The 26224-nt window shown below is 39.8% G+C and overlaps 2 protein-coding genes across 2 annotated transcripts in view; one reads left to right on the forward strand and one right to left on the reverse strand.

Moving 5' to 3' along the window:
- Positions 1-2060: 2060 nt before the first annotated feature.
- prorsd1 (prolyl-tRNA synthetase domain containing 1) lies at positions 2061-5442 on the reverse strand. The gene is made up of 4 exons (XM_034100982.2): positions 5254-5442; positions 3520-3645; positions 3063-3152; positions 2061-2512 (listed from the first exon to the last, which is right to left on the reverse strand). The coding sequence occupies exons 1-4, from the start codon at positions 5332-5334 to the stop codon at positions 2300-2302; spliced, it is 510 nt and encodes a 169-aa protein (XP_033956873.1). The 5' UTR covers positions 5335-5442; the 3' UTR covers positions 2061-2299.
- Positions 5443-16746: 11304 nt separating this feature from the next.
- The window catches only part of LOC117459441 (melanopsin-A-like), a 57626-nt gene continuing 48148 nt past the window's right edge, over positions 16747-26224 (forward strand). The window contains exon 1 of the mRNA XM_034100218.1: positions 16747-16809. The gene's annotated coding sequence lies outside the window, so the exon portion shown is untranslated. The remainder of the gene's footprint in view (positions 16810-26224) is intronic.

Genomic DNA, 26224 nt, shown 5'->3' on the forward strand with positions numbered 1-26224 from the left:
TTGTAATTAAAACATTTGAAAATGACTGAATATTCTGTAGTACTAATAAAATACTAATAAAATCTATATATTTCATCGGCATTTCTTGAGGCTGACATGACATGTGTGTCCTCAACTCACCTCAACATCAGAAGTATAAACAATTATTTAAAAAGTGGCCTGCAGAGAGGCAGCTGATGAATACATTTTCCCACACAGGATTCTTCCCATCAAAATGTCTTTGTTCAATAACAGGGGCAAACACACACGCTCTCTCTCACACACACACACACACACACACACACACACACACACACACACACACACACACACACACACACACACACACACACACACACACACACACACACACACCGTGGGAACTGAACCAGTAACGTTTTATTCATTTGCTGATTTTACAATGCAACAATACACACTCATTAGGAATGCAGAGAGCCTCGCACACACACGCTCCTGCACACACACACACACGCACACACACGCACGCACACACACACACACACACATACACACACAGAGGGAGCAAAAGAGACATTCTGATTGTCTATAAAACGCTGGATCCTACAATTTCATAATTACTTTTATTACTTTTACTATTTATTTATTTTAAAAGTCATTTGACATTATATTTCTATATGTAGTAAAGGATAAATAATGACATTTATTTTTAAATGAGGCTATATAATACAAAAATTAGATCCTACAATTCCCATATTACAAATAGGCGGGATCTTTCCTTGAGCCTCAAAGGCTTATCCACATTTCAAATAGCCAAATAATGTTTATAAACTTTATATAGTTTAAATTACTTAACAATACAACAGTAAAACTGAAAATTAAAAGGACATAATATGTATATACTTAAGACACACTTAAATATAATACATGATACATATACGTTTTTACTTCACGGAAGGTCAAAGTTAATTATAGAAGTCCAATAAAATAGTTGTATATTTGCTTCGGGTTAATTCCGTTCCTTTCCACTTGATTACCTGGTGGGTGTCTTGTGCACTCATCCTTGGCTGAGTTTGATATTGAGTGGATGAGATTGTTGAAGATGTTGGTGATGATGTTAATGATGTCAGGACTTATGTCTTGAATCAGGGTATATGCAGGAATCCTGAAGTCAAATGTAATACCTTTTAAGACCTTTTTTAAGACCCTTTCCATAAATGTTAAGACCTCATCGCCACTTCGAGTTTTAACCAGTCTATGGTTTTAACCGGTTACCTTGGCGACACACCTTACCTCGCATTTACTATATACAGTATTGATTGTCCTTCCTCCGTATCTTCCAACAATTTGGACGCAAACTTGCATTTCCCCATAACGATGTTGTTTAACAACCGGCGCAAACGGAGCTTCGCGCGCCATCAAGCAGTGAGCGTGCGATGTCCTGTTCAGATAACGTCAAACCCAACGGGATGCCATAAATAAACTACACAGAATCACACTACACACCTACGCCATGATTACATTCAGGCAGACGGTAGAACACAACCTCTTTGGACAATTTATATACTTATTGAAAACAAGCTACAAAATGTAATACCTTGGAAAATGCCGTTTTAATAGCCTTCATTTTCGCTAAATTGATTCATCAACTTTTAATACTTTTTAAGACCCCACGGACACCCTGTGAATGTTGTTGTATTATTGTATTATTGTTGTATTGTTTAAAGTGTCGGACCCCAGGAAGAGTAGCTTTTGTCAAGAGCAAAAGCTAATGGGGAACCTAAATAAACATATCTAAGTACAAGTTTGAGGTTTATTGACGGATTGATCTTTATTATTATTGTGTTTTGCATAAAGAAAATGCTCACCAACAATAGGCTGACATGTACGGAAGAGGATTAAGGCCACATGAAAAAATAAATGTGGGGATGTGAAAAAAGAATATTTTGACTTTTTTTTCAGAATTCTGACTTTTTTCCCAAAACAAAAACTTTTTTTTTTCACATCCCCAAAAATATTCGTATTCATATTCATGTCATGTGGCCCTAAGTCTCTTCCTTAGACGTGACATTATTATGGAAAAGAATAGACAGAAAACCAACAAAAATGACTTCACCTGAAGTATTCAGATATTTTACTGCACAGTTCATAGATAACATTCATTCAACGCAGCTATACCTTTTTCAAACATGTAGCTATATCTATTTTACACATTATGCCTTGTGTTCTTTCACAATGATAAAAGTAAAATCTTTAAAAAGAACAAGTTCATGTTTGTCTCTGCAGGTTTGTCTTCTTAACCCATGTTTATGTCCAAATCATGTCCATGCCTAAGACCCGTTTAGTCGAAGCTCTGCAGGACGGGCTCGTGCCCCGTCTCCTGGAGGAAGCGCAGCAGGTCTTCGGGTCGCAGCCCCATGGTGGCGCTGTTGGTCATGGGGTGGAAGAAGACCCTCTCATGACCCCCCTCCACCAGGTCCTGGTCCAGGACAAACTTCACACTGTGATCTCGGTCGAAGAGCAGAGCGAGGGCCGTCGCACAGCCCTGACCCACCTGAGAGGGAATCAAGACAGGAAGTAAAGAACAGGGTTATCAGCATACTGGGATTCCTAGATTGTACTTGACAGGATGCTTGATTACCTAGAAGAGCATCAGGACTGTTTTAGGCATATGATAGCTATGTGATTAACATGATGATTCAGCCTCTATGGAGAGAGACATATGACAAGCATGCTCATTTCTGACGTGGAGCTAATCTGAACTAAACATTGAATACTGCTTTCTATTCCTCCATCTTGTGACTGTGTGACTCCCTCTCTTGGATATCAGCATGTGAAGGACACTGCTCAGGAACTACTTGATGCTCTGTATGTGATGACTACTTCCATTCTGGAGAGGATCACAGATACATGGATCCTGAGATTGAAGCTCAAGCCTCAAACACTAGATATTATACCTTAATAAATACTGAATATTCAATACCCTAGATTGGACTCAACAATGATGCCATCCATTTTTTATTTAAAAAATATATATAAAAATGACAATGACACAGTAATTTAACATTGGTTTTAAAGTTAATTGTATTAATTTCTCGTCTCACCTTGAGTTTCTCCAACATGATCGCCTCGTCTGCGAAGCGCAGGTTGCCGCTGCCGACACCGAGCTTCTTGGCGAGGTCGTTGAGGTTCACCTGCAGAGGAACAGAGAGGATTATGGGACGTGTAGGAGGTTAGTCTACCTGGAGGAGTGTTTCAAGTTTTCATTGTCATGTGTGCATAGCTACAGTGTAGTTATGACAATGAAAGTCTTAGGTCACAGGCTCCCCCAACAGTGCAACACAATAACACAGATGTGAGTGTGAGTGTGAGTGTGAGTGTGTGTGTGTGTGTGTGTGTGTGTGTGTGTGTGTGTGTGTGTGTGTGTGTGTGTGTGTGTGTGTGTGTGTGTGTGTGTGTGTGTGTGTGTGTGTGTGTGTGTGTGTGTGTGTGTGTGTGTGTGTGTGTGTGTGTGTGTGTGTGTGTGTGTGTGTGTGTGTGTGTGTGTGTGTGTGCTGTTACCTGGCGGTCATGGCGGGCCGACACCAGCCACAGGCCTTTCTTCTTCTTGTCCTTCAGGAAGAGGTTCTTAGTGACGGCTCCGCTCACTTCCTGCAGGTGAGGCATCATCTCCTCCACCGTGAACACCTGGGGGGGGGGGGTAACAATAGTTCAAAAAAGTTGTAATACATTTACAGTTCATGCACTATACTTTTTAACAATGAATTAGGATGTTTTAACACATTTACAGAACACATGTAATGTGTTATAGGCGTATAAGATAAATAAATTATTACAAATTCTGAGATTTGAACACATATTTTATTTGGGAGTTTTTAGGGGAAATTATTATGGAAATTTCTGAGATATTTATTTTAAATTCAAGGATTTATGTAAAGTCTAATTGTGATGAAATAATGTTTTGAATCATAAGAAAACAGTATGAGAACTAGAAAATGAGATGAAAATCTAGTTTCCTGCAGGACAAATCAACTGTTATGTATGGAAAACTTTTGTATAACCCATAGACTGTATATATATAACCCTATAGTGTTTGACATGTGAAGCTGCAGGACAGAAATAAGCGTTATGCGTTAGCGCCCCCTGCAGGCTGCATCAGTTTAATGCAGCATAAACGAATCAGACAGGGTAAACATAACTTACTTCTCAAAACATAAAATCGAGGGCTGCACAACGTCACAGTAGTTTACACACGTGGAGTATTCATCTACCAAGATGCATAAAATACAAGTTTAATACAACTTAAAATGTTATATTTAAAAACCGAAATGTCAGGAAATTAGTGGTAGCCTAAACGTATTAATATAAGAGTCAATTACTAGTCGTTTATCTTGCCTTTAGCCCAGTTTCCGTTTTTTAAATGATAGCGGCTAAATCTATTTCTAAATAAATACACACTATTGTGGCCTCGATTGATCAGTAAACACATCATAGGCTACAGGTAAGGGGCAAAATACTTTCCACACAGATTCCTTTAAAAAACGTATAGTTTATTTGTTTATAGCATCATTAAGTACAAATAAACGACTGAAGACACAAACATGTTACCCTATTTTAGCAAAGAGTTATATGATGCTAAATGTGGCATAGCCTACAAGTCACAGGCAACACAATGAGAAGGTGACGTTTTAAGCTTGTCATTCCAGACTCCGCTCAAAAAAATAACGCTTTTAAGTTTTCTAATCATTTTTGCACAAATAAATAACTGAAGGATAAATTACTTAACACTATTTCAGGTTGGACTGGTCAGATGTTCAATTCGGCCTACAAATAATGAGGAATGTCCACTCCACAGATTCGTTTTAAGAGCAGAAATAGTATCAACCCAGACTACGGTTAAAAAATCACTTTTTACCTTAGCTTGATCTTTTCTCACAATAACATGATTATTGGAGAAAATAATCACATCATTTCAGGTTCAATTGATATTGTGGTAAATTCTGCATACAAGTAGCAGGCAATGCAATTCATTTTTTACTACAAATGACAACTTTGTAATGCGTCCACGTGTCAAAAAGCGTATTGTTGAAGGATAAACACACCACTCCCAGAGCTAAACCTTTACCATAGGAAGCGAAATGTAAGGTATTGTATAAAGCCGAATAGAGGTATGCATTATAACGACTCATGCAGTGTCTTTGAACACGTGTTATTGTGAGCAAGTCAACTTTAAATGAGAGGTTTTTCTGATAGGATTCAATGGTGTTTTGTTCTAGTGTGGAATATTCACTTTACCGGTGGGTGCTCCACGCAGGAGGTCTGGATGTCTAAAGTCTGCAGGTATTTCTCCAGCTCTGCTCTCAGCTCGTCTGCCATCTTTATTAAATGTGTTTTAAAAATCTATAAAGAGAAAACTGAAGTGTGGACTGGCCGTCAATGGACAGAAACAGCTGTCCAAAAGCACACAGAGGAAGAAGAACTTCTTCTACTTGCAGCTGCTGTCTTTACTGCTGCTTTAGTGCCATCTTCTGGTCTGTGTTTGGTCCTCCGAGTTTCAAAAATGTTCTTTTCCTAATTAGTGTCGATAGTTATTCACTTCAAATAGAGTTATTGTATATTTAAATTCATAAAACATACTAATTATCATTCATTTAATTTGTAAAACCTCTTTTAAAGGTGAACTGTAGCCAGGCCCGGTTCTACGGGGGTGCATAAGGGTGCATTGCACCCTCAGTTGAGTCGTTATGCACCCTCATTTGAAAAATGAAAAGTAAAACAAATAAAAATCAGTACTAACAATAGTAGTAATAATAATAATAATAATAATAATAATAATAATAATAATAAGAAGAAGAATATAGTTGAAATAAAATAAATTGTAATTGTGGTTGAATAGCATTGTCTGCTGCATTTATTTGATCAATTTAAACGGTAAGTAACGTTATTATGTCAGGTGCGCGTGACCTGTGCCGCTGCACATTCCTCATCTGCAAGGTGCTTACACAGCAGTCAATGATGGATCAGAAAATGGTTCAAACAACCAGCCCTTATCGCCAGCATACACTGCATCTACTGCAGGTAATAACAGTTCAGATCATGGGGATATTACGTTACTGTCCTGGACACTAACGTCCTCCTGCCCGACTCGCCGGCTTTGCCCGCCTCGCCCACAGGCGGAGCAGCCACAGCCGTCTTCGTTACCCCAAACACCGCCACCCCTCGGCGGCCCGCAAGTGCCAGAGGACCTCTGCAAAACAGAGCCTGCCCAGGTATATTTAAAAAAGTACCCAATTCGCCTGTACAGCGGGGTGAGGTGCTCATTTTGCAGCTCATGGTTTCAAAGCAGAGATTGGCTGGAATATTCATGTAAAAACGATACCATCTTCTGCTATGAATGTAGACATTTCGGTTCAAGTAAGTCAGATGCCTTCACCACAACTGGCTACAACAACTGGCGCCATGCTCTTGTACGTGATAAGGGACTGGGAAGGCATGAATCAAGCAAAGAGCACATAGATCCATAGATCTCTCAATGTTGCTCTCAAAGTGCACCAGATTGATGGTTTTAACTTCAATATTTAAAACAAAAATCTTCCCGGGGGAGGTGAGGACCCCCATAGAGGGTGTTAGGTACACTCCCCACTTATAAAAATAGCACTTTACCACTTTACCCTCTCTAATCTCAGATGCACCCTTAGTCATTTTGTTCTGGAACCGGGCCTGACTGTAGCCCAAAGTGTTTTAAAATAAAGCTTAATACACATGGATATAATGCCATGGTTAATGGAGAAGAAAACTAAGATAAAAACAAATATATGTAAATATAATGGAAAAGTAAAAAGTAAGATCAAAAGCACTGAATATTAAATTGTTGAATATAATAATAATAATAATAATAATGTAAATTGAAACATAAACATCCACTCGTTTTCCAACAAAGCTTTATTTGTCTTAAATATGTTATCCCTTAAGCTTTATGAGTTTTTGCTATTCAAAAATAATAATAATAATAATAATAATAATAATAATAATAATAATAATAATAATAATAATAATAATAATACAAATGTTAAAAATATAACAAAATCAAATAATAATAAATAAATATAATAATAGAAATAATTTGACATAAATTTGAATACAATAAAAAAATATACTATATTATATAGAAAATATATTATGCATAAACATCCACTAATTTTCTGACCTATTCGTCCTCATTAAAGTGTCATCACAGAGGCCATTTCTCTCTGTGATTTATGTTAGTAAATAATTGAAATGCTGAAGGACAGCCCACACCTGGGGCCTATACTGCGAACCTGGTTCAACCTAACCTGGATATGTTTGAGTTAGCCGGTTGGCCTAATCCAAAACATACGTGCTCTCGCTAAACTGTACTGCGACGCTGGTTATCAAGTGGATCGCTCAAGCCAGCCGTGTCCTATCTAGTTAGGTGCGCGTTCACATGAAAGGGGTGGTATCTGGAGCATTCGACCAATCACAAACATGGAGAAGCATACTGACAGCGCAGCGTCATACTTCCTGAATGAAAAGTGAACTTTAATACTAGTCAAAAATGAAGAAGTTAAACTTTAAACATCCATGACTTAAACACTTGATCCAGGATCAAAGCCACAGAGCTGCACCTGCAAGGTGAATACAGCTGGTAAAAGAAAAAGTGTTTGAATGCGTACATTAACAGGTTTATGATATCACTGCCCCGTCTAAAACACGATCTGACTTCAATTACATTTGTCTCGAGTGTTTCGTCAACTTATGTGTTGCTTAAAATAATACTTCTGCATACAGTATGTGACACTGTGAGTGTTGCACGGCCAGATACGGCTCAGCTGACTCAGATAATAAAATATATGATACATTATGAAGTGATATGCCGCGGACTGTACTTAATGTACTCTGATCCGGTTACTTGTGTTGTGGCCGATATTTAAGTAAGCTTTCTTAACGCTAATGTTATAATAGTCAGATTGCTCTGAAGATGGGAGGTGATATTCTATTAATGTTCACGTTCACACAGTCGGTGATTTTTGCCGGCCGTCTTTCCTGCAACGGCAGCTTTTCTGTATTTCCTTTCTCCTGTAATATGACTTGATCGCTTTAAACTCCGCACACTGAGCTCTGATTGGTCAGCAGGCGGTGCTTTCACTCAGTTGAGCTCTTAGCCTGCAACCTAACCTGGGGCCTATGCTACGAACCTGGTTCAACCTAACCTGGATATGTTTGAGTTAGCCGGTTGGCCTAATCCAAAACATACGCGCTCTCGCTAAACTGTACTACGACGCTGGTTATCAAGTGGATCGCTCAAGCCAGCCGTGTCCTATCTAGTTAGGTGCGCGTTCACATGAAAGGGGTGGTATCTGGAGCATTCGACCAATCACAAACATGGAGAAGCGCACTGACAGCGCAGCGTCATACTTCCTGAATGAAAAGTGAACTTTAATACTAGTCAAAAATGAAGAAGTTAAACTTTAAACATCCATGACTTAAACACTTTATCCAGGATAAAAGCCACATAGCTGCACCTGCAAGGTGAACACAGCTGGTAAAAGAAAAAGTGTTTGAATGCGTACATTAACAGGTTTATGATATCACTGCCCCGTCTAAGACACGATCTGACTTCAATTACATTTGACTCGAGTGTTTCGTCAACTTATGTGTTGCTTAAAATAATACTTCTGCATACAGTATGTGACACTGTGAGTGCTGCACGGCCAGATACGGCTCAGCTGACTCAGATAAGGAGATATATGATACATTATGAAGTGATATGCCGCGGACTGTACTTAATGTACTCTGATCCGGTTACTTATGTTGTGGCCGATATTTAAGTAAGCTTTCTTAACGCTAATGTTATAATAGTCAGATTGCTCTGAAGATGGAGGTGATATTCTATTAATGTTCACGTTCACACAGTCGGTAATTTTTGCCGGCCGTCTTTCCTGCGACGGCAGTTTTTCTGTATTTCCTTTCTCCTGTAATATGACTTGATCGCTTTAAACTCCGCACACTGAGCTCTGATTGGTCAGCAGGCGGTGCTTTCACTGAGTTGAGCTCTTAGCCTGCAACCTAACCTGGTCCCGACCAGGTTAGCTGCTTAGCATATATTACCATGGAGATCTAGCCTGCTAAAAAGAGAACCAGCTTCGGATGACCGGAAAGCCGGAGTTTTCCCTGAATTTAGCCGGCTAAGCGAAAATCCTGCTTCGCAGTATACCCCCCAGAACGACGTCTGTCCACCATAATGGATGAAGCCTTAATTCAGCACAATGACCCAGTTTAATACAGAACATAAGGTCAGATGGAACCGGCGCTCGCTTGGTAAAATGAAAGTTTTAATCCAGCAAGAATTGGGTCGAAGCAAAGAAGATTTTTTTTAATGATTTTTCGTGTTGATTGTTTTGCCTCTGTGTTGTTGTGCTCTGCAGCTGCATTGCCTTTCAGAAGAAAGACTACAAGGTTTTCAACCCAATCAATAATTGTTTTTCAGGTCTAATGGAGTTGTTGCAGAGCTCGGAGTGAAACATCTCTATTGTGTTCAGTCGACTTCTTTCAAACGACATTCAGTCAGTGGCGACTGGTCATTAGGGGCAGGCACAGCCCCACCTAGTGTCAGCAGAAAGTATTAAAAATAATGATTACAAACAAATGCAAAAAATAAATAAAAGAATATATAAAATATATTTTAAGATCATGTTTAATCATCTGATTCGTCTGTACATTGCTGTTTTAGTCTGTGTTCTTCTAATTAGTGTCTACAGTGTGTGCCTATTGAGCTGTTTAGAGCCATGTGGGACAAAACCCGATCCTGCCCCTCCCTCTCTCTGTCTAAGTCAAAGGTGACTGTAAAAACTACACTGCGCATGCTCAGAATATTTTCCTATTTAATGTGTGTAGCAAAAAAATAATGACCATAGGGGCATAGTGCTGCCATCCCCACCATACGTCATCTCACATAATTCAGAGCTGATTGGCTGTAAGTACGTGCCGCGAAAAGTGTGGTGTGTGAAGAGGAGACGAGAGAGCTGCAGTGACGCGTCCTAAAACCAGGAAGTAAGCTGCGCATGGCTTCCCTCGACAAAAAAGCAATGAGATTTGCATAGGATTTTAGAAAATAGCTCAAAATAAGATCTGTGGGAAACAAACCTGTTAGATAAATGTACGTTTTGTTCAGCCGGATAATACATGTCTACCCTACTTTTATAATTTTCGAATCATAAATCTATTGATTAGATTTATGATAGACTTTTGAAACTACAAGAAGATAAGGAGGACTTTTACAAAAAAGTAATAGAGATTTTTGTCCAGAGGGATAGGAAAATGAACTTAATCTTCAAGTCAAGACCGCAATTTTATTGAAAATGGGATCTTACTAAGAGAGAACAATTCAATATTTAAATGATAAAATAATTTTTTGGGTATCCTTTTGTTGAACTGTCTGTTTAAAATTAATTGAAGCATCAGACAAAAAAAGCTTATGAAAATAATATTATATTTTGATTTAGGCTGATCCTCTTGCTGTAGTCCTGTCTTGGATCCTCTATCCCGAGTTCTGGATTAAGTGGTGGACTTCGGGTCGTGGCTGAACCTGTCTCTGCGGTCCTGCTTGGGTCTCGTCATGCTGCTTCCCTGATGGCTTCCACAGGACTGTAGCTGACATCCTCGTGGATTCATCTTCTTATTACAGACACATGCATTTCCTAACATTCGGTCTATATGCTGTAAAATGTATTATCTCTTCGATTTACACACGGCATCTATTGCACGTCTGTCCTTCCTGGGAGAGGGATCCCTCCTCTGTTGCTCTCCCTGAGGTTTCTCCCATGTTCCCTTTAAACTGTGGGTTTTCTCTGGAAGTTTTTCCTTGTACGATGTGAGGGTCTAAGGATAGAGGGTGTCGTTTTTCTCATACTGATATTTTGAACAATCTGTGCTGTTGTATTTGCTGTAAAGTGTCTCTACTGAAGGCTAATTTTATTTTATGTACAGCACTTTGGCTCGACCAACAATCGTTTATAAATGTGCTATATAAATAAAACTTGATTTGATTTGTGTGTTTGTGTCTTGTCCCACCTGTCAATAATTCAGTGCCCTACATTCCTCTCCATTCGTTTGTGATTAAGATCCATTTACAGGGGAACGTTTGTGTTTAAGCACTGTATGCGTTTTCCAAAAAGTCTTCCATTCACACGCATTCGGCTCATTTAACGTGTCCGTTCACACGAGACCGCTCGACCCGCTGGAAACGTTGTAGTACATATGCCGGGCCTGTAAGTGGCGCTGCTGCCACCACAAAATACACCAAAAGCAGCGAAGAAGACCCCGGAGCATGGTTGCCATGGCTGCCATGTGTTGCCATGGTTGCCCTTCTGTTTATTCTCCGTGGTGGACAGCGTTTGCTCCTGCTGTAAATCTCTCCGGTTAGTCCACCAGCAGATCAAAACACCCACCTCTCCGCCTCTTCCAAGGGACGAGGGAACCGTGCGGCAGAGTTTCCGTTAAAAAAAAAATCCGCTGGTCAACATGTCCGTTAAAATTTAAATCTTCCGGACAAAATTAGAAAAGTGGTTTTCTTTGTTATTTATAGAGCTTTAAAACAAATTGATAACGACTCTATATAATAATATAAGAATAATAAACGGAGCCTCTCTTTTCCTCCCCCTCTTCTGACAGCCCAGCAGCTGATCTCTGAGCCAACACATCCTCACTCCCAGGTCGGCCTATGTTGATGTTATGTCAAGTCCCCTGCCGGCTTTTTCCAACGCAAGGGGGGGGGGGCCTTAGAGTCCATTTTCAACGCAAGGGGGGGGCCCTTAGCGTCCATTTTTAGCTTTCCGGGATGTCCATATGCTTCTATGGACGCTCATGGAAGCACGGCATTCGTTTGTGTCGACTGCCCTTAAAGGCAATGAGAGCGTCCATTCTCATTGGATAACGGAGAATTGTACACCCGGAAGTAAGTATTCCCCTTACTGATGATTGATTTGACAGTGATATCTGCACTACTCATCGACTAAAAAACACCAGATTATCCTTGTTAATTACACAACATTGATTGGTTTAAATTGTGTGCAATGCTTTTGTATTTTTCCCCTTCGATTCGGAGAAACAAATCTTTTTTCGGAGTAAAGGACGGCAGAAGACACTACACTACCCAGAATCCCCAGCTATCGTTTGGACTACACCATGTCCTCTGTTTGACGTCACGTGATCTTCCAATTTCTCCCTGCAGAAAAAAAACATGGCCGAACTTCGTTTTATTCTCGGTGTAAAATGCCTGTTTTAAAGTTAGTTTGGCCGTTAAAATGCCTTTTGATGTCATTTGATGCGAGAAATATGAGTTATTTCAGATGATGTGTGCAGTGGATGTACATGATCTTTAGTTTGCTAGTTATTACGAAGATTACTTCAGGAAATCGCGTCATTGTTACCAAGATGGTTGCTAGGGACGCTGCTATCGATATTATGTCTGTTATGTTGTGTAACTGTTTAATGGTGTTATCTTTATTGCTACCCCCTTCCCCGTCAATGTATAGTGTTGGTCCACAGCGCAAACATATTAGTTTAACAAAATCCGCATCTAAAGATACGTTATTTTCACGTGTGCAATTCCAGTCTCACATCTCAGAGCACATTGTCATTAACAAATACCGGAAACAGACCGAAAACATTTTTAAAAAATAAAATAATACCTTATTCCGAGTGTGCTTGCTTTTCTCTTTGAAAGTCATCACATAACGGCATTGTAATGCACGGTTCGGCTGCATTACATATTACATATCTGCCGTAGTTCTGTATTTATAGAGCCCTGATGAGAAGACAAACATGAGGAACTGAAAACGTGACTTGGATCATAAATATATCAGCCATTAAACAACATCTTACATTTCTTTTCACACAATACGTCTCCTTGCAGTATCAACACTAATTCGGCTGACTTTTATATTTGATCCAGTTGGTAGATAGGCTGTATTTACACCATAAAGGTGCACAGTTGATATAAAGGGACACCTGGTGGTTAAAGCATGTTATTGAATTTCATTATTTGTATTATTAGATATTAATACGATCCCTATAAAGTATATTCATTACTCGTTATTCTCTACTAATTGTTAATTAAAGACTGTATATAATGACTATTTTGCACATCCCTTTCAATATTTCAAGATTTTCTAAGGTTTATTGACATATCATATAGGCCTATACAACTATGGTGTAGTTCTGCACTGAATGAAAAACTTGGGTCGCAGGTTCCTCAACAGTGCATTACAAGACATCTATCAATATGTGTGCATACCTCCAGCAATGTTAACTATGTTGAAGCACTTATTTTAACTGATATTATACATAATGTATTATACTATAAGATGTATGTAGATATTTCATCTCCGTGCCTTGTCAGGTATTGAACAATCAATAAATAAAGAACACAGAATTGTTGAATATAAAACACAGAATTGATGTGATTATACTAAATGATTTTCAAATAAACACAACTGCATATTTAACTGTTACACATGCTGATGTAACACAAATGTTCCAACTTGGGATCAATAAAGTATATCTTATCTTAAGCTGATCGATGGCTACTGCCATATTTGCAAAATGTGCCTCTGAACCTTGACAAGTGCATGTTTCAGGCTTATCAATTAATGTAATTTAAAGTTATCACAGGGGTCACACACATAAGACCAGCTGTTAAATAAAGCTCTTCTGACCTTAGCTGGCATGTGGGTATATATATATTAATGCTGCCCATTATGGGCACGAGCAATTTTCACCCATTTATTAATTATATGTTTTAAATGTGAGTGTTTCCTGTCCCCTAAACCTCCAGGGATGTACACAGTTTAATACTGGCAACTTCTTATTATGGGAAATACGAAAACGTCTTTTAAAACTACAACTCCCAGTAGAGACGTGCCATAGAGAACATGTTGCGAAACAGAATAGCCAGCATGTGTAGTTCTGGGGACGGGGTGGGGGAGGGGGGGACGCGGTGGACCCGTTCAAATCCAGTTTTGGACAGTCTGCCCTGGTTCCATCCCATTTCAAGTGCTGTTCGAGGCTCGGTAACCCTCGGAGCACACTCTCCAATCACAGAGCTTGAGGACTATCACGGGGTTTGTCAAACAGAGCACATGGTGTAGTCCAAACGATAGCTGGGGATTCTGGGTAGTGTAGTGTCTTCTGCCGTCCTTTACTCCGAAAAAAGATTTGTTTCTCCGAATCGAAGGGGAAAAATACAAAAGCATTGCACACAATTTAAACCAATCAATGTTGTGTAATTAACAAGGATAATCTGGTGTTTTCTAGTCGATGAGTAGTGCAGATATCACTCTAAAATCAATCAACAGTAGGCCTAAGGGGAATACTCACTTCCGGGTGTACAATTCTCCGTTATCCAATGAGAATGGAAGCTCTCATTGCCTTTAAGGGCAGTCGACACAAACGAAGGCCGTGCTTCCATGAGCGTCCATAGAAGCATATGGACATCCCGGAAAGCTGAAAATGGACGCTAAGGCCCCCCCCCCCCCCCTTGCGTTAGAAAAAGCCGGCAGGGGACTTGACATAACGTCAACATAGGCCGACCTGGGAGGGAGGATGTGTTGTCTGAGCAGGAGAGGTATGGGGAGAGGGAGGCGGGGCTATTTCATCGTTATCAGAAAATGATCGTATCGAGGCGTACACACGGAGCCGTTTGCCCCCCCAGAGCGTTCCGTTTGCAGATCTATCCACCTTGGGACCCGTTATCGTTTGCGGGGTCCGTTTCTATCGTTTTATTATGGCCTTGTGTAAACGAAAGGGCTATACGCAAGAGAAACTATGCGGATACAACCCGTATCGTCCTCGTGTAAACGGGGTCTAAATGGATGAAGGTTTACTCTTCAGTGGGTCGATGTTATTGTTAGAAGCAGCAGTGACTGAAATTCTTTATTTTATTTGTTGTTTTTTCGAAACCCTTGTTGTAGCGTTTGACATATTTCTGGGGTTTACCCCTTTGTTTTTTTAGCCTACTTGTTTTATTTATATGTTCATATATGCACCGTGGGTTTGCTGTTGTGCTGTAAGTGTTCCTGTCGATGGGACAAATAAAGGATTTCTGATTTCTGATGTACTTTGTTGAATTTGGGCTACCAAATCCGATTAAACTGATTTCAGGTTGATCTATGTAGTCCATTAAAGTGATCAGATATAAGATTCTCAGAGAGCTCTCTCTGTGTGTGTGTGTGTGTGTGTGTGTGTGTGTGTGTGTGTGTGTGTGTGTGTGTGTGTGTGTGTGTGTGTGTGTGTGTGTGTGTGTGTGTGTGTGTGTGTGTGTGTGTGTGTGTGTGTGTGTGTGTGTGTGTGTGTATATGTTCATCAGTGAGAGCGTTTGTCCTGGAATCCTCATTTGCACTATGCAGTAGGTCAGCAGATAATCAAAGTAATGACTTTCCATCACAACACTCGTCCTGCACTTCCACATATTCAACATAAGCTTTTAAAAATAAAAGACATCTTTATGAGTGACACTGATTCGTTACCATACAAAACAGGTTTCCCAAAATAAGAGACATAATGAAACAGCCTTATTTAACATAGGCTTTTCAAAATAAGAGACGTCTTTATTTAACACTGATTTGTAAGCCTCACACAACACAGGCTTTCATAATAAGTGACATCTTAATCAAACACACTTTATATAATGTATTTAACCATTTGGTACGCCTATGTTTCTTTATTGATATTATAAAACGTGTTTCTCTGCACACATTTCTGTAGCTATACATCAAGGATTTCAACCCACAGCTGTTTTATGAACTGCTTTCATGTTTTTCTCCTCCATTATTTCTCATTTTGAGGTGAGAAACTCTCTGAAGCCCTTCAGGCTTTATTTGATCCACCTACACAGTCTGCTTTATTACATCGCCTCATCCTACACAATCCCTCATCATACACGCTTTTAATCAAAGTATTTCTCCACCCCCTGGCTCAGTGCAAAGGGACATTTTATTGAAATTAAATGTAAATGGAGGATTTAAATCAACGTTTAATCTTCACACAAGTACATACCACCATGGATCGTAGGAATTGTCTTTTCAATCGAGCATACATATAATTCACTAAGTCAAATCAAGTCCTTAAACAATGCCAGAACCCATAGTGTTCCTGTTAGTTTTTACTTCCTGTCTGACTTCTGTTGATTTCACAGAGGTCCAACGCTCTGTCTTTTAACCTCTTTCCTTCTCTCCGTTGATCCTCCTTAGCAGCAGTGTGTTATTGAGTATTAGCGACCTCTGAGATGTCCAAATTGACCAATCAGAAGTATTCTACCCATGTAATCAATAGGACGTCATTGTATGAATCTGCTAATTGAATGTGTTTTGTTTGCCAGTTTAGTTACTTTTTAAAGTTCAGTTCACTGTATTACTCTGATTTGTGAGGCTCACTAAACACAGGCTTTTCACAATAAGAGACATCTTTATGTTTCGTCTCACTGTTTCGTTATTCTCATGGAACAAAGGTTTTTTCAACACAGTTCAGTCAAATTCACTTCATTTCATTTGACCTAATGCACCTTTATACGCATGTGCTTGCACACCTGCTGCACGTCCATAAAGCCTCTCTCTCTCTCTCCTGCACACACACACGTGAGGAGGAACGAGGAAGAGGAGGAGGATGGACGGCGGGAAGGGCGAGCTGCTGAGCATCATCTCGTGCATCGAGCTCGGGCCAAACTGCACGGAGACCCTGGCGCTGTCAGCAGGACCCACGTGGAGGGGTAACGGCTCGGCTCTGGATGCGTACCGGCTCGTGGAGCACCAGCTTCCCGCCTCGGCGGCTCCAACGGTGAGCAACCGAACTCCATCGGAAAAAGTAGCAATTTAATATTATCATGCCTATTGTTAGACATATTGTGAATGTATTACGTTTTCTAATATTGATAAGTCACCTAAAGACGTGCTTCTTTTGTTCGGCATACATATATTTAACCAAACATTGAAACAAATATTGAATTTGTCTCTTAGGACTTGGTCTCCCCAAAGTATTGCATCGAAACTCGCTGTGCTTGTGGCACCACTGGCTGTAATCAAATAACTACAATTATTTATTTTTTCCTAAGAAAAGCTTTCATGGTAATTTTTTTAAATAACGCCGAATTGAATAATACGTTATATTGATTGGGAATATTCTGATTACATGTTCAAAAGAGTACCTATTATTCCTAAGAAGTGAATTAATATTAAAACCACATTTCTGCTACTTAGTATGGTGAGCTGTTCAAAACATGTAAATCATGGATATTTTTCTTTAATGTTGAGCTTTTAGTTGGCCAAACTGTAGGCCTACATCAGATGACATATCATGGTCGCATGTTAGTATTGACAATATCATGAGGTCATAGGCTCCTTATTGATCAGGTACAATGAAACTTGAATGACCATAAAACAAGGGTTTATATCACTGTGAAAACACAACAAATAAACATATGCGGATATTTGGCGTGTATGATATATATATTTCATTATGAAATGATCACAGTTATTGTCAATACTGCTCATTGTAGGACATGCAATGGCAATGCAATGGCAAATGAAAATAATTAACTCAAACACGTCATTCTAAAAGTTCTCTGCTGCTTTATACAAAATCTGAAAGTGTTTATGAAGACCGCAGATCTGAAACATGTAAAAATGACAGAAATGGAGTAACCAAATGGTATCGGCAAAGATTTAAATGCATGTATAGATAATACATAGTAATAGACTATAATAATCGTATGCACCATTCATGGTACTCAAGGTTACGTTACCCCACATACAATCAAGAAATAAAACATTAAATTAACAACCAATCATGTAAATAACAATGCATACAAAAGGAAAAAAGAGACCCTTATCAACATCAATGAACAAAATGTCGTCAAATAAGAACAAAAACGATGTGTATTTAAAAAGAAATTAATTTCACAATGTCATTTTTCCCCCACAATATGCATTTTAATCTGCATTTTAGCACTTACACTGTTAACTGCGCAATGTGTCTCTTCAACGCATCACCATGAAATGCATGAATGCAACTTTGCTCCTGTCAGGGCTTCATGTGGCTCATCAGACAAACTATTTGTGCCGCCTGGCCTCATGTAAACACTTTACACCCAGCTGCACAAGAAAATAAATACATCTCAGACTGGGCTTCGTGTGGAGACGATAAACATACTAACTTTGTCTATTTGTGTCTGTAGATTTCTCCTAAATTCACCAAAAGTGAGAATTACATAATGGCTAATTTGCATATTTAAACATACCATTTCAGATAACTTATTACCCTGGTCACGTGTAGTGTGTAAATGTATGCATTTTACATTCCCTTTTTTACATGCCTTATACCTCCCCACTTCAGAAGCACTTACACCACATTTTCCAGTTTCATTCTTGAAGGTATTCTGAAGGTTTTAACACAGGGCTTTTTTACTTTACATATCATTCATAGATTACTAAAAACATGCAAAAGAAAAGATTTTTTGATGCTTGTGAACAGTATTTTCTGAATCTTGTGCAGTGTGACATGCCCCTATATAGGTCTCAGGGGGTTTTACCTATCCTAATAATAAACAATTGTTAAGAAGATCTTAATTAAGAGAAAATATAAGATGAATGTAATGTTGCTATAGGGGGAAGCTGCAGCTGTGAGTGGTATCATATAAGAGACGCTGAAATGTTCCTCCTTATCGCTCGGCTTCACCTACACCTCGGAGCTGCTCAGATTTCAGGGTTCACGGCTTAAAGTTCAGTTTTATTTATTTGTATTGAACACACCTGCAAGATGTGGAGGACTGATAACACGAGCAATGCTCGTGTTATCAGTCCTCCACATCTCGTCGAGCATCATGTTATATCTGCGTGTACATGGCTCCACTTTAAACACTAGCCCAGGGCAAGTAAACACGGTGTACGGGGAAGTGGAAGACACTGTTCAGTGAAGTTCTCAAATGTATGTTCTGCGAATAGAAAAATATCCTTCCGCTGGTTTACCTACGAAACCTTGTTACGACTTTTACTTCCTAGATAGTCAAGTTTGATCGTCTGGCCAAAACATTATGTAAATTTGGCGCCTTTTGTGGTGTTTTATTTCGAAGAAAACAGAGGTTAGTTGTTAGCGTTAAGATTAAGGGTAAAGCTTATACAGCACAAGGGAATTCAAAGTGTTACATAAGCAGTAACACAAAACATATGACATAGAAAAACAAGACAATTCATAAATTATAGAAGATAGTTTCAAGGCACCATTTGAAATACAGTAGATTCAGCAAGAGATGCAAAAGTAGAATTGTATAATATCTTATGACCTCTGCAAGCTGTTAGCTGTTAGCTGTAAGTTGTTAGTTGTAAGTCGTTAACTGTAAGTTGTTAGATGTTGTTAGTTATAGATGATAGATATTAGTTGTTGGCTGCTAGTTGTTAGTTGTTAGCTGTTAGTAGCCTAGTTACAGGTTAGCTGTTAGCAACATGCAGCACAGTCCTGCTTGGCTAAATAACGGAGCTAACGGCTAACGCTAACAGAGGTTCCATTGACCTACATTACTGTGGATTCATGGTCTATTCAGTAAAAACATGTTTTGGACTTGAATCTGTACAAATGTAATCTTTGATCTGAAAAATTGCCAATTTATGTTTATTGTAGACAAGATTAAACATTTGATAGATCACTGAACATTCCCGGGAGTGTATATTATGCTTTAAATACTAAAAACACAAGAGAACATCATTTGAAAATGAATAAATGGCCAAACACAAAGATACAAATAATTTTAATTTAGAATGAAAATCAAACTAAGTTAGTTAAATATATTTAAAATGTATTGACTTTGGGAGATTACAAGTGTGTTTTCTGGACAGCACTAATCCCATGCTCTGGTGTTATTTCACGGCTTTGTGTTGTGGAGCAAACACATATTGATGTCTGAACGTTCACCCATGCATCTGCAAATGTTGTGTTATTGATCACACATCGTGTTTCTATGAAAATGTTCCTGCTGCAGGCCGAGTTCAAGCCGACTTTCCACTGACTCTCTGTGACGCTGGGTTTTAAAAAGACAGACACAGAAAACATCATTGGGCTTATTTTATGCTGATACTAATTCAAGGGGAAAGAAGTTAGTTTATTTCCATTTCCTGCTACTTCAAGCTTGTACTTACTCAGTTCATTTATTTTAAAGCTTTAGTAACTTTCTGATCATCAATACAACATATACTAAACATCAACAGGGGACACTGCAGTTAACATTTTAAATTAAACAGACAAGCATGTTTGAAACGATTAAATAAGTTAACAGTTTGCATGCAAAATCAGCCAGAAGTTTGAAGAAGAAGCTTTGTTAGCATATAGAGAGGCGAAGTCCCTCCCCTTCCGGTGGAGCTCCATGGGACCTTATTTCGGAAAAAGTATGTATTGAAGTCAATGGGGAGAGAAAGGTTATCTTTCGATCCCGTTTGAATTGTGCCACGAATTACACATATGATGTTTGTCAATTTAAAAGATAATTTTGCAAGTCAAAAAAATAGTCGTAAAACTGTGAAGTAACACTTGTTTTGTGTGAAACCGCTCAATGAACTACATCTCCCGTCTCGCACCACACACCAAGACGGCCGTCACGTTGGAACATTTCACTTCTTTCTTTCAGAATGAGGCGGAAAGTATTAAAAGAGGTGAAAATCACTCCAAGTCTGGGCATGTTGAGAGCTGTGCATACACACAAGGGGAGTTAGTCGGTTCCGTAAGAGCCAGCATGCGGGACCGGGATTCTGGGAGTTGTAGTCTTTCTAGTTTTTTAAGTCTTATTTTTCAACAGTTTTACGACAAACTGACTTTTTTGACATGGAAATTATCTTTTAAATTGACAAACATCATATGTGTAATTCATGGCACAATTCAAACGCGTTCGAAAGATAATCTTTCTCTCTCCATTGACTTCAATACATCATTTTTCCGAAATAAGGTCCCATGGGGCGGAAGTAGAAGGGCGGGACTTCGCCTCTCTATAGCTAGTCAGCATGTTAAGCAGTTTCCTGTCACATCAATAGAGTAGATTAAAGTATGTGACACAGGGAAACATCGCTGGCATTTCCGTGACATTTCACAGCCCTGTCTTCTTTTTTCCTTCTGTGAGGCAACATGGAAACGGTTGAAAGAGGATGACTTCCAATTATAAATGTCATATTTTTAAATGTCGATTTTACCTTGATATATCTGTCTGTTTCAAAAGAAAAGAAATTCAGTTTTGTTGGTTTGAATCAGGATCTCAGGAAGAACAGTAAAACCTCATCAGGTCAAAAAGGAAATAAAATAGAGAGCAGGGATAAAAAGATCCAGTGATAGCAGGAAATATGTGCCGCTCATATATAACATATTGCACACACACACACACACACACACACACACACACAACACACACACACACACACACACACACACACACACACACACACACACACACACACACACACACACACACACACACACACACACCCTTGAAGGAAACAGAATCATATAAGTACATCAGGTTTCATAGAGCCAAACATTTCAAGTGCTACTCAACTGGCTATAGATAAACCAATCCTTTATTAGTATATAAGTGCTCTGTTAGTAATTCTATCGCTCAAAGTGGAGTCGAAAGAGATGAGTTTTCAGTCTGCGCCGGAAGATGTGCAGTAGGGCTGCACGATTAATCGAAAAAAGATCGTGATCTCGATTCAGACACCTATGCGATCTCATTTCTAAATTACGGCGATCCTATGATGTCAAGCTGATTTTTTTGGGGGGATTTTTTTACATTTTTTAATTATTTTTCTTCTGAATAATACCAACTTGCAATGTCAATCATACTTAAACGATGTAAAGCAAATATACTCTATACATTTATCATTAAAGTACCATGATCACATCCAAATGGTAGTGTTCTGTCTGTCTCTCCTCCTCTCATGCAGTGTTAACGCTGCAGCCATAGTGTTGCCAGTTTTTGCGGAAGGAATAAGCAACCGCAAAAACGGGCACCCCCCCTGAAATAAAAACGGTCAAAATCATCCCCCTTCTAAAACTGCCATTCCCCCTTTCCATCCCTTATGTAATTTTATCAATGAACGTATTACTGCTATTTCAACATTAATTGAACATTAAACATTAATTTTGCGCATTTTGAGTAAAATACTGTGGGAGAGGGAGCACGCACACACGCAATGACATCTTTACCAAGTCACTGACGCTATACTATGCGAGTGCCCTAGAGGGCGCCAGAGTGCCGTGATGCGCCTGTTTGATCGATGCCAGAAGCGCAGGTAACGGTCATCACAATGGTCAAGCGACCAGGAGGACAACGCAATACGAGAGTCAGTAATCTTAGTCATTACTCACTACTTTAGTCACCAAAGGTGGAATCTATGGACATACGCAGCAATAACAACTTAGTTTGGAGTTATACGTTTTTCTCTCGTGTTAGCTAGCTGGTAAGACTCAAACTGTTGATGAAATGATACCACCAGCACCAGAAGAGCTGAAACCCCTCCTTCAAGCAGTGAACACTCTGGTCATCTCCACAGCTGAGTGTGAACGTGGGTTTAGTCAGATGAACATTTTAACCACAACTAGAAGCTCCCTAGAGGTAAAAAGCATGTCAGCCTTGTATTGCTTTTCATCAAGTGTTGGCCCTCCACTGAACAAGTTCAGACCAGATGTATATGTCAAGACTTGGCTTCAAAGCCATTGCTTAGCTAACAATCCGAAAGCAAGAGCCAGAAAAATTGAGACCAAAAAGCATGATTATGAAAATCTTTGGAAACTTCTATGAGATGGGGAGAGTGGAATTGACAACATTGGTCCTATTTTGTATTATCTTATTTGTATTATCTGTATAATCTTTTAATATATTTTCATATTTTGTAAACAATTTCAATTTGCACTTAATGCCCTGTTAAAAAAAGTAACATTGGGAATGTTAACATAAAATATTTGTATTTGAACGGCAATAAAATGATGACGGATCAATATTTTTTTAAGTGTTTAATGTACATAATGATTTAATTAATTACGATACCAATTTAACCCTTTAGATACCAGTTTTGATCGTATACCAGTAACTGCTTCTTTGAAAAAATACACTATAATTCAATATTCTAAAAACTATTTTGATCAGTTGATCCATCTGAATAATAAATGAGGGACTGTTAACCTACAAGATTTGTACCATAAGGCGCATTCACACCGCAGTACTTTTCCCACAAAGGTTCATGCAAACTCTTTAGTTCTCATGAACTAAGTACAGATCGAGTTCACACCGGAATAAGTCCCTGGGGGAGGATTAGGCAAATGAAGCCGCTGACGTCACTTCTTCTTCTTCTGCTTTGGGTTTACTGGCAGGCCGCAAACCACTTCACGGCGTATACTGCCGCCCGAAGTCCCCGGCCGGAAGTCCCCGGAGTTGGGGACTGGCTTCAGTAGAAGCTGCTGGGAGTCCCAGCAGCTTCTACTGAAGCCTTCCGAGTAAATCGCCAGAACGCCGACACCTCCTCATCTCCACCGCTCCCATGTTTTATTTTGTGTTGCCATAAGTTAGTCTCTCTGCGTTTCTGCGCTGGGCTAATGCTAATGCTAATGCTAATGGATAAGGATAATAAAATGTCGGCTTCACAAAACCATTTGGGCGTTTTACGGGGCGTGGTTTGCAATCCGCACAGCCAATCAGACATAGGAACCTTTTTCTCCCACGAAAGTCCCTGACTTGAGGGGGTGAAAAGGTTCTCATGAACTAATTTTAGTTCCGGCTCTTTTCGGTGTGAACACAACATTTTGGAACTATATCGGAACTAAAGTGGGAAAAGTACTGCGGTGTGAACGCGCCTATAGACTTCCATTATAACCACATATTTGTATCCCCTCCCCCCCTTTAAATTAAAGTGAAAAAAAGATTTTGCACTAATTGTCCTCTGCATTTGACCCTAAGTGTTAGTGGTGCCATGGCAGCCCGGGGACCGACTCAGCAATGAAAGGAGTATCTGAACATCCATAACATGCATGTTGTTTTAGGAGTATAATAATTATCTTTATGCTGGTTGGTCTCCCACCCTCGGTGGGTTATCAGCACAAATGATGTCCCCATATGATAAAATCCACCATCCCCCCTGATTTTTTTTTACAACTTGAGTACTGAGTATACCTGGCAACACTCAGTGACTGCAGCATGTGAGGGCAGGAGCCGGCAGTATGTTTACAGAAGCGTTAGCATTAGCACTGATTAGCAAAGAGTGACGAGAGCGACTAGTAGTACAGGAAAAACAGAAATGAGTGACACAGAAATGAGTGACGAGGAGGTCGAGGACAATGACCACAACACCGATGAAAATCCCAGTGGCGACTCTGGCGAGAGTGAGAGGGAAGATGTGCTTGTGCCGAAAAAAGTAGATGGACTGTGCTAGTAGCTAGGCAGCTAGGCTTTATTTACATTTATTCTGAAGCTGTAACTTTATGTTCTGTTCCGTTTTTATATTCAGTACTGACTGCAGTATTTAAGTTAATCCTTTTGATTCAGTGACATTACTACTCAGTGGAGTCTAGCACTTTGTTTAAGTTTATGTTTTTTTCAGTACAAGAACCTTTAAGTGCAGTAGTTGAACTGGGTGCTAGCCGGCTAGGCTTTTTTTAATATTATTATTCTAAAGCTGTGACTGTTTTGTTTTTATATTCAGCACTGTGGTGAGGTATTAAGAGTAACTTAGGTGCATTCCTCCCTGTAACAAACAGGTTGGTGTTGTTGTCCAGTAGTTGGGTGTCCTGTGACTGTGGACAGGTGCTACTGCAAAGTTTACATTTTGTTATTATAAAGCTGCAAAAATTCTATTTGTTATGTTCAGCACTCAGGCAGCAGCAATATCTTTATTTTAGTTACTGGATGTTTTGTTACCAGAGAGACTTGAGTTTAAGTCAAGCACTTTGTTTAAAGCCACTGTAGTTGGCTGTCAAATTCATTTTAGTTACTCTATGTTTTTGCTACAAGAAACTGAGACTTGGATTTAAGTCAAGCACTTTGATGTTGATGGTGTCCGTTTAAAGCCACAATAGTTGGCTCCAGGTGCCACATTTTGAATGTAGTTATGTTTGTTCAGTATTCAGCAACTACAGACTAAAGACAAAGTTATGTTTTTGTTACAAGAGAGACAAATGTTGTCTGTTTAAATTCATTGTACTCACGTGACGTCTAAGAGTAAGAGTGCAATAAATATTTTCATTGAAACGATGAGAATCGTGTGAGAATCGTGATCTCAATTCTTATGGAGGAAAATCGTGATTCAAATTTGAGCAAGAATCGTGCAGCCCTAATGTGTAAGCTATCTGCTGTATTGATGTCAATGGGGAGCTCATTCCACCATCTTGGAGCCAGGATAGCAAACCCACGTGTTTTTTCTGATGGGAACTTGGGTCCTCCTCGCAGCGAGGGTGCAGCGAGTCGTTTGGTTGATGCAGAGCGGAGTGCACGCGCTGGGGTGTACGGTTTAACCATGTCCTGGATGTAGGAAGGGCCAGATCCATTCGCAGCATGGTACGCAAGTACCAGTGTCTTGAAGTGGATTCTAGCAGTTACCGGAAGCCAGTGGAGGGAGCGGAGGAGCGGAGTGGTGTGGGAACATTCAGGAAGGTTGAAGACCAGACGAGCCGCTGCATTCTGGAAGAGCTGCAGAGGTCGAATGGCACATGCAGGTCGACCAGCCAGGAGGGAGTTGCAGTAGTCTAGGCGTGAGGTGACGAGAGCCTGGACCAGAACCTGTGTTGCTTTCTGGGTCAGCTGGAGACGTATCCTCCTGATGCTGTAGAGCGTGTATCTGCAGCAGCGGGTTGTAGCAGCGATGTTTGCAGTGAAGGACAGGTTGTTATCTAGGGTCACACCCAGATTCCTTGCAGTCTGAATCGGGGAAACAACAGAGGTGCCGATGTTGATAGTTAGGTCAAGAGTGGGACAATCTTTTCCTGGAAGGAAAAGCAGTTTGAGGTGATGAGCAGACATCCACTGAGAGATGTCAGCTAGACAAGCAGAGATGCGTGCGACGACCTGGGTCTCTGAGCGGGGAAAGGACAGAATTAGTTGGGTGTCGTCAGCGTAGCAGTGGTATGAAAAACCATGCGGGCTAATGACAGATCCGAGCGAGTTTGTGTACAAGGAGAAGAGGAGGGGACCAAGAACAGAGCCCTGAGGGACCCCTGTAGTTAATTGACAAGG

Source organism: Pseudochaenichthys georgianus, chromosome 15 (assembly GCF_902827115.2).
Source record: "Pseudochaenichthys georgianus chromosome 15, fPseGeo1.2, whole genome shotgun sequence".
NCBI lineage: Eukaryota > Metazoa > Chordata > Actinopteri > Perciformes > Channichthyidae > Pseudochaenichthys > Pseudochaenichthys georgianus.